The sequence below is a fragment of the Oncorhynchus clarkii genome, chromosome 8 (assembly GCF_045791955.1).
Source record: "Oncorhynchus clarkii lewisi isolate Uvic-CL-2024 chromosome 8, UVic_Ocla_1.0, whole genome shotgun sequence".
Classification (NCBI taxonomy): Eukaryota; Metazoa; Chordata; class Actinopteri; order Salmoniformes; family Salmonidae; genus Oncorhynchus; species Oncorhynchus clarkii.
Window position 1 is genome coordinate 38,322,598 of NC_092154.1, and position 9,556 is coordinate 38,332,153.

At 45.3% G+C, this 9,556-nt stretch overlaps 1 protein-coding gene across 2 annotated transcripts; it reads right to left on the reverse strand.

Annotated features, from left to right (window-relative positions):
* Positions 1-118: 118 nt before the first annotated feature.
* On the reverse strand, positions 119-6,752 carry LOC139415367 (WD repeat and coiled-coil-containing protein-like). Of its 2 annotated transcripts, XM_071163463.1 has the most exons (4): positions 6,570-6,752; positions 3,742-5,697; positions 3,102-3,222; positions 119-769 (listed from the first exon to the last, which is right to left on the reverse strand). In XM_071163463.1, the coding sequence occupies exons 1-4, from the start codon at positions 6,687-6,689 to the stop codon at positions 585-587; spliced, it is 2,382 nt and encodes a 793-aa protein (XP_071019564.1). In that variant the 5' UTR covers positions 6,690-6,752; the 3' UTR covers positions 119-584. The 2 variants fall into 2 exon arrangements, with proteins under 2 accessions (XP_071019564.1, XP_071019565.1); XM_071163464.1 differs by lacking the exon at positions 6,570-6,752 and having other exon boundaries at positions 3,742-5,861.
* Between the last annotated feature and the right edge of the window lie 2,804 nt (positions 6,753-9,556).

Consider the following 9,556-nt stretch of genomic DNA (forward strand, 5'->3'; position numbering starts at 1 on the left):
CTCTATTCTCTGCCTGCTGCTTCCCCCTGGTGGTACTATAATGACATCTGTTTTGTATTTAGATGGAAGACTGGATAAACCATGACTATAATAGAATCAGTCATAATGTTAAGCGATGAAACATTTGATGGCTTTAATATTATACAATCACATAACACACAAACAGGATACATCTCTTTGGGATATGGTGGCTACTTTCCTGACCTAGGCCACCCAAAACACTACTACAGTACTTCAGTGGTCCGATATATTTTTTGATCAACTTCATCTTGAACCAGATGTACATATAATACAAAGACAAAAAATACCAATATAATATCCAAACGTCACTAAATGTAAACATTGTTTGAAAGGTGCTACTTTCCAAAGTGTGACAAACATTTGTCCCAAATAATTCCCCAACTGAAAAAGGTGAATTTGCCACCCAGTACTGCTTGTTCATAAGAAGATGCAGAGGGAGTCTGTGTGTCCAGTTGTTAGAGATGTATGCATAAAGCATTGACATATCCTGTGTGTTATGCTAGTCCCATGCTCTGTCCTCTCTCCCACTATGCTGAGGTCTCTGTTTTGGGGCTAGGCCTTGTTCAAGTCTGTGATTTAGCTGGGCTTGAGGGAGATTTCACAGGGCTGGAGGGGCATGTGTCTGGGCTGCCAGGGCTTCTGATGGGAGATTTCCTCCTGCCGTTCCTCACGGTCAACTCCTCTTTGGGTTTAAAAGTCAGGGGTACAAAGCCCTCTGCATCCGCCACTAGGACTATCCACAACGGACCTGGAACACACAGGAGACAGTAGTTTCAAGTTTAACCGATAGCTTAGGGAGTTTTTATTGACTAATATTTTCTTCATGCTTAAAGACGGTTTCAATTATATAACCAATTGGTGACAGATTTTCAAGCAAATATTCTAAAATCGGCAATAAAGAAATTATGCAAATTCTACCACCAGCGGTGGGTTTCCACCAAACTGCCTTGTTGCGGATAAGAAGCAGTGAGTGATGATATAGGGCACATAAGGTATTTAATCATTTTTTTATTCTGTGTTTCCATCACATTTTCAACTCTACCGATGGTTTTGTCACAAAAACGGCGGTGCGTTAAATAGCTCTAGCCATTAGCTCGCAGATACCGTGCCGGTATGCTCGACTACATTGCGAGATTATTTTGATTTGGCAAATCAAATCATCATATCACCAGAATAAGACCATCGGTATGTATTGGAAAGGAGAGTCAAGCTCATCTCTGAACTTCCACCGCCCTGTGAAGTTCATCATCATTTATTTCATCTGTAACCTAATAAAAACGACATGCTTTCCCAAGTGGGAAGACCACATACAAGAACTCACCGCGTAACTCGATGTTTACTTTGACATGGTAAAGATATCAATATTTGCGCAAAAAGGCGTATCCACCGCTATTTCTCACATAATACATTTTATCGACATACCACCATGTCGAAGGAACAAACTGTCGACATTCATGAAATTGATCGTCATTTCTTGTTTCCATCAGCCCAGTCATGAGTTGTTTTATGCGTCAGCATGAAACGGTTGTATGGAAACCTGGTTACAGATCCCTTCAAATAGATGGTACTAAGCTTTTCATTCAGCAAGTGTGTACTATCTAATACAGCCATTTTGGAATCAAAGTAACCACAACATCCGGCTCTAAGTTTTCTGGAAAAACTCAAACAGTAAAACTTCTGAATGAGATGGCGTTATAAATACTCTGTGGGAGGGAGCATGCTGAGTGTCTATATTAGCAGAACTAACACAGGGAAGGTGTGGTGGGGCTGTAAACGGCTGGTTTTAAACCTCAACCTAACCCTATAATCACTCCCATATTTAGCCTCTTCTCCCATTAACTGAAGCACTTTGTTTATGGCCAAATACTGTTTCATGTGCATTCATGTATGTCTGTTTATGTGGAGTGAAACAAAGCTGTAATTAGTTAGTTGAGATAAGCTTAGTTTGAGTAGCAGTCTAGACTATTGGCTGAGGATAAAGGTTATAGGCCTATTCTTATATGAATAGATTCCTGGAAACCTGAGTGAAAGCCTTTTTCCTATTCCCGTCCGAACTTAGTAGTATGCATACACACAACCATGCACACACACACACTTCTGAGAACACTGCCCAACCCTACCTCTTGGTTCTTATAGGGCAAAGATAGTTGCATGTAACCTTTTATACTACAAGTCTAATGACCGCAAATGCTGGCCCCAGAGCTTACAGAACTCCATATTCAATTCAAATATGCAGAGTGCCACTATACCCACTTTTCTCTTGAGGCATGCCCACATTGAAAGAGGCAATAATGGCAGTCTTTGCAGATTTCAATTGTGTTGATTTCTGATAAGCAGGAAGTCACACCGCTGTGACTGATGATGTCATATCGCGGAGTCTACCTTTAACCTCATAGGTGGTAGAATTAAGCCTGGGGTATACACACTCCTTTCCATATTTATTTGGACAGCGAAGCAAAAATACATTCTACATTTGGCTCAATCCGGCACTTTGGATTTAAGATCAAATGTTTCATGAGGCAACAGTACAGAAGGCCACCTTTTATTTGAGGGTATTTTCATACATATGTCTTACAGTCCAGAAATGAAAGCACTTTATGTATCTAGTATTCCTACCCCCCCCCCCCCCCCCCGATTTGAAGATGCTACCATGATTATGAATAATCATGAATGATGAGTGAGAAAGTTACAGAAGATCAAAGATCGTTATGGAGTCACAAGCTTGATGTAGTCATTGCATGCTAGGAATACAGAACCAAATACTAAACTACTTCAACATATGTGGATTTGTCCAAAAGCTTCTTCAAATGGGGGGACTAGATACATAAAGTGCTTTAATTACTAAACAGTAAAACAAATGTGTATGAAAATACCCCCAGATAAAAAGGTGACATTCTGTACTGTTGCCTCAAATGAAACATTTAATCTCAAATCCAAAATGCTGGAGTAATAGAGACAAAAATGAAACAGTGAAGTAGAAATAAATACAGAGGGGAGTGTACATATTGTGAAAATAAATCTCAAATCTACAACCATGTCTTATTATTGGTTTGGGGGAAAACCCATGGCCAGATACCTACCATACATAATCTCTACTATAGTGAGGTTAAAGAGCTCCTGAAGAACCTTCAGACACAGCTTCCCCTCACACAGCAACACTGGTCTTCTCTCATCTATAAACACATTTTCAGACAGCTGCTTCTGCATGGAGAGGGAAGAGAGAGAGGGGGCAGAGAGAAGGTGGGGGGGTTAGTACAATTCTGACCTTCTCAAGAATGCAGTTATTGATGGATGCAACAGTGGCATCATTTCACTAATTGTACTTTTAGCACTTCTTTTGGGAACACCATACTAGCATACACACTGTGCTGTCAGCAAGCTGTCTATTGCAAGCCAATGGTGGATTACAGACTCTAGTCCAGGGAGTACATTACATCTCCTTCCTCACCTTTAGACAAGGCCCAGCAAGGCTAACAATAGACCATTAAGCTGACATCTGCTGAACGCTGACTAAGGGCTTCATGTATGGCCTTCAGTATGTACCTGCGTGATTTATGAACATTCCTTTGTGTCTTATGAAACTTTATTGTATATAGGTGCAGTCTATTATTTTAACAAGTGAGGTCTTCAATAAATATGCATTATCTTTAAAAATGTGGCTCTGAAAATCTCCAGATTTTAGCCAAAATTAAGTAATATTTTGTAAATCATAACCCCTACCTGACATGTGATGTTAACGTATGGAGGTTCACAGGCATTGGGGTAAATAGTCCCCAAACCCCTTTTCCCGTTCTGAGTGAAGTCCCTGATCTCTGTGAGATACTGTTGCACCTCAGAGAAGCGAGAGAAAATCCTCTCCATGTTCTGGGACAGCTGCTCCAGGTTCCTCTCCTTCTCTCTGGGGGCCAGGGGGGTGGTCTTGGGCAGGGTGGGGAGCTCCGTGTGGGGCTTATCCCCAGGGTTGTAGTATGGGGAGCAGGGTCGACTCAAGTCCCCAGATTGCACTGACCCTCTCATCCGGTTGATGGGTTCCATGTCGAAGTTCTCGACCGTAATGGAGGAGGCGCTCGAGAGGGATTGATCAGAGGGGCGGCAGAGGTCAGAGTAGGGAAAGTCGACTGAGCTGGGCTCCGGGCTCCTCACCTCCTCCACCAGCCTCCTCCTGCTGCTCCCTGGAGAACAGGACTGGATTACACCTCCTCCCGGCAGCACCAACTCCTTGATCGCCACACGCTCCTGCTGCTCCTCCTTAGAGAAGACATGCTCCGAGTGGCGCCTAATCCCCGGGTAGAAATTAGCGGGGGATTGCCGGTTCGGGGAGGGAGACGCCGGGGTTTCTCCGTCGTAGACTATCTCCTTGGAGGAGAGGTGTAGGATGTATTTTTCTGTGTTGGAGGAGGGAAGGAAGGCAGGTTCGTTGGACTTCTGTCTGCCGATCATGAGAAGCAACGTCTTGTCACTGAGGAAGCATACGCCTTTGGGCCTCTCGTTCTTCTGTAAGGAGATCTGCTGGACATTGGGCATAGCGAAGGGCGTGATGCAGTAGACCAGCACCATGCTACACGTGTTGGAGGCCACCGCCACCATGGAGCCTCTGGAGTCAAAGGCCAAGATGTCTGGCACCAGGATCCCAGGGATGCTGACCTTACTGGTGCTGGTGACTTTCCGTTCGTAGGTGACAAGGATAAGGTGAGATGAATCCTGTCCGGAGCCGGTCAGGTGGTCCTTGCGGCGCAAGTTTATGAGTGGACTGGGGTCGGAGCGCCGGTGCTTGGCCAGGAGGTGGGTGAGGTCCATAGGGCCGCCAGACGGAGAGCAGGACAGGTAGGACCTCTCCGAGTCAAAGGACCTCCTGCGGGGGTCTATACAGCCATCCTCATCCAACATCACCATAAGAGAAGAATGTCCTGGTAGGGAGGACTCGGAATCTGAGGGCACGTCGAAGACTATACCTGCGTTCAGCCCGCAGATCCTATCCAGAGGCAGCTCTGTAGCCACTGCCACCTGAGCTTCGCCTGTCGACTCAATGGCACAGATGTACCCACCCACGTCGAAGATAGGGCAGAAAGAGCAGGCTAAAAGACTCTTCTGAACATCGTTATAGATGTAGGAGTAAAGGGCGCTTCCAACGGCCACAACCAACCGGGTGCCATCTTTGGTCCAGCAGGCACAGTGGATGAGTCCACTGCCTTTAATATCAGCCTTCACCCTGCGGTTGTCCACACGGACACAGAACAGCACAGATGCATCTTTCTTGGTAAGGACAGAAAGGATGTCCATCTTGGGATGCCAGACACATCCCTCAGACAGAAGGGGGAACGGTTCGCTCATCTCACAGGTCTGAGTGCACAGCAGCTTGTTCTGTTCCAGAGCGCTGAGCTGCAGCTGCCACACTGTGACATGCTTCTTGTGTTGGACGGCCAACAGAGCAGGAGAGCCGGAGCAGCATAGAGGGCCCCAGTAGAGACCGAAGACATGCTCAAACTGACCAATGACATTGGTGTCGCCGAATTTCACGTCACCGTTGGCATAGTAAAGGGAGGTGAGGCAGACCTGTTTCCCATCCGTCCATGCAATCCCGTGAACTGGGTGGATGGCTTGGTGTAGCGTGTTCAGACCGGTCCTCAGCAACTTGGCTTTGCCCAGTTCCATACTGACAGCCAGGCAGGGTATGGACTAATCCAAAACGGAGAGATAAAAAAAATTATCACTCACTGATCAGTGACATTGGAGAAAATCGATCATTCAATAGCATTGATGAGAGCAGAAGATATCGGTCGTGAGATGGATGTTGACGTGCATAATACTAGTTCCAGCTACTTTAACGGCCATCCTACACTAAGAATAGGACAAGTCTCTCCTGTCATACATCCCTGGTGCTGCAAAATCCCTAATCCCCTCTGCCTGAGTGAGGTAACACCTCAGGGCCAGGGCTGAGCTGATTAGTCTGAATGACCTTAGCCATGCATATCTGCTAGGTTATTTTAGCCACCTGTCTTAAAGACAAATAATGATATCAGTGTTGTATCTTGTGAGTTCAAACTGTATTCATTAGCTATCAAGCAATGTCAACTAACTCAACTGATTCAAGGAGTACTAGAAGTAGATTTGATCACATTCGGTAGGCAGCTGTGACCTTAGGTAATGTCAAGCGTTTGGCAATGAGAGACAATCAAGCAATCCCGCTTAACTACAGTTATTCAAGTTGTTTTTACTTTGTGCTAGCTAAAATGACATTGTCATAGCTAGCTATGTTCACATCAAATGCAATTAAACTATGAAGGTACAGTCAAGAGCTAACTATTACAACAAATATTTGCTGCCGTCAACTACAATACCTAGCTACTCAACAAATGAAAATAATTAGCTACCTATGTTGCTAACGTAAGCTGTCGAAGTTTTTGATTGTCCAGCAAGCCCATGCAACTCAATAACCAAGCTAGCAACTAAAGCCAGCAGGGACAAGCTGAAGTAACTAGATAGCTTGATTTAATCGCGAATAAATTCTTCTGTCACGAAATTCTATACACAAACTTGCCATTACATGCCTCGATTTTCTTGTCAAACCATAATCCTTTTATTACATTTGCCACGTTTATTTCACTTTTCCCGGGGTGAAAGTTGCTATCATGAACCGGAATTGAATAGCGAGGCAATACAAAAAGCATGACGGCACAGAGTTTCTAAACCCAGAGGCGCAACATCGCGAGACTTCTGGGAACGTTTGGGAAAGATACCAAACAGACCAGTCCTGGGTTTTGGGTTTCAGAAGTCAATGAGAGAATTGAAAGATTCTTCATGTTGTTAATTTTCTCGATGTCTAACGGCACATGTTATTACTCCAACCTCGTGAAAGCGACAAACTGACACGTTTTCGTCAAAACAACTTTATATCTAAGGAGTGCCTTTGATTTGACAGCCAGCACATGCACAATTCGAGGCGAGACGATTGTTAGACCCGATGACGTCATGCTTTTAGCTCGTTTTTTCCGTGTTCCCAGTTGTTTGGAAAGCACCGTTAGCTAGCTATTGGAGAGGCAGTTTTAGCCTGTCTTCAGTACTGTCTTTGATAATTGGATTTGACGTTTATGGGAAGTCTTATTTGTTGACCACATAGGGGCATTCTTTTCAACAGCAGTGCTCAGTCACAGATCAGTCCACTCAGGCACTGTAAATGTTAGACTAGGATGAGATTTGAGAGGAGGTTATGTATCTCAATGCTGAGGTTTTTGACCCTTGGAATACAATCTTAGTAAGACAGTACAGTATGAAGACAGGCTAAAACCAGTGGAGGCTGGTGGGAGGAGCTATAGGAGGACAGGCTCGTTATAATGGCTGGAATTCAATTCATGGAACGGAGTCAAACATGCGGTTTCCAAATGTTTGATACTGTTCCATTGGTTCCATTCCAGCTGTTACAATGAGCCCGTACTCCTATAGCTCCTCCCATCAGCCTCCACTGGCTAAAACTGATTTTCCAATCAAAAATACCAGATCACACTTTTAGGCAATGTCATTTTTAAATGTATTTTATTTAACCTTTATTTAACTAGGCAAGTCAGTTACCACAGTGTCCAAAGAAGGGCCAGAAGTATACAGAATGGTGTTATCTGCGTAGATGTGGATCAGAGGATCACCAGCAGCAAGAGCGACATCATTGATATATACAGAAAAAAAGAGTCAACTCGAGAATTGAACCCTGTGGAACCCCATAGAGAAAGCCAGTGGTCTGGACAAAGGGCCCTCTGATTTGACACACTGAACTCTTATCTGAGAAGTAGCTAGTGAACCAGGCGAGACAGTCATTTGAGAAACCAAGGTTGTTGAGTCTGCCGATAAGAATGCAGTGATTGACAGAGTCGAAGCCTTGGCCAGGTCGATGAAGACGGCTGCACAGTACTGTCTTTTATCGATGGCGGTGATGATATCGTTTAGAACATTGAGCGTGGCTGAGGTGCACCCAGATTGCATAGCGGAGAAGGTACGGTGGGATTCGAAATGGTCAGTGATCTGTTTGTTAACTTGGCTTTCAAAGACTTTTGAAAGGCAGGGCAGGATCGATATAGGTCTGTAACAGTTTGAGTCTAGAATGTCAGAGGGAGGAGCTTTCCAATCTTTAGGGATCTCAGACGATACGAAATAGAGGTTGAACAGGCTAGTAATATGGGTTGCAACAATGGCGGCGGATAATTTTAGGAAGAGCGGGTCCAGTTGCTGCGGGGGATGCAGAGCTGTTGGCCAGGGCAGGGGAAGCCAGGTGGAAAGCATTGCCAGCCGTAGAAAAGTACTTCTTGAAATTCGCGATTATCTTAGATTTATCGGTGGTGACAGTGTTTCCTCGCCTTAGTGCAGTGGGCAGCTGGGAGGAGGTGTTCTTATTCTCCATGGACTTTAGTGTCCCAAAAGTTTTGGGAATTTGTGCTATAGGATGTACATTTCAGTTTGAAAAAGCTAGCCTTTGCTTTCCTTACTGACTGTGTATATTGGTTCCTGACTTCCCTGAAAAGTTGCATATCGCGGGGGCTATTCGATGCTAATACAGATTGCCACAGGATGTTTTTGTGCTGGTCAAGGGCAGTCAAGTCTGGAGTGAACCAAGGGCTATATCTGTTCTTAGTTCTATATGTTTTTGAATGGGGTGTGCTTATTTAAGATGGTGAGAAAAGCACTTTTAAAGAGACACCAGGCGTCCTCTACTGACGGGATGAAGTCAATATCCTTCCAGGGTACCCGGGCCAGGTCGATTAGAAAGGTACCGTGTTATTGACCTCATCCCGCCATCCCTAAATCTGTGAACACGGGCACCCTCATAGATATCATCCTGACCAACCTGCCCTCTAAATACACCTCTGCTGTCTTCAACCAGGATCTCAGTGATCGCTGCCTCATTGCCTGTGTCCGTAATGGGTCCGCGGTCAAACGACCACTCCTCATCACTGTCAAACACTTCCTAAAACACTTAAGCGAGCAAGACTGAGGGCTTGTAGGCCTGTTGTAAGGCCAGACATCACCGGCAACAATGTCGCCTATGGGCACAAACCCACCGTCGCTGAACCAGACAGGACTGGCAAAAAGTGCTCTTCACTGACAAGTTGCGGTTTTGTATCACCAGGGGTGATGGTCGGATTCGTGTTTATCGTTGAAGGAATGAGCGTTACACCGAGGCCTGTACTCTGGAGCAGGATCATTTTGGAGGTGGAGGGTCCGTCATGGTCTGGGGCTGTGTGTCACAGCATCATCGGACTGAGCTTGTTGTCATTGGAGGCAATCTCAACGCTGTGCGTTACAGGGAAGACATCCTCCTCCCTCATGTGGTACCCTTCCTGCAGGCTCATCCTGACATGACCCTCCAGCATGACAATGCCACCAGCCATACTGCTTGTTCTGTGTGTGATTTCCTGCAAGACAGGAATGTCAGTGTTCTGCCATGGCCAGCGGAGAGCCTGGATCTCAATCCCATTGAGCACATCTGGGACCTGTTGGATCTGAGGGTTAGGGCCATTCCCCCCAGAAATGTCCGGGAACTTGCAGGTGC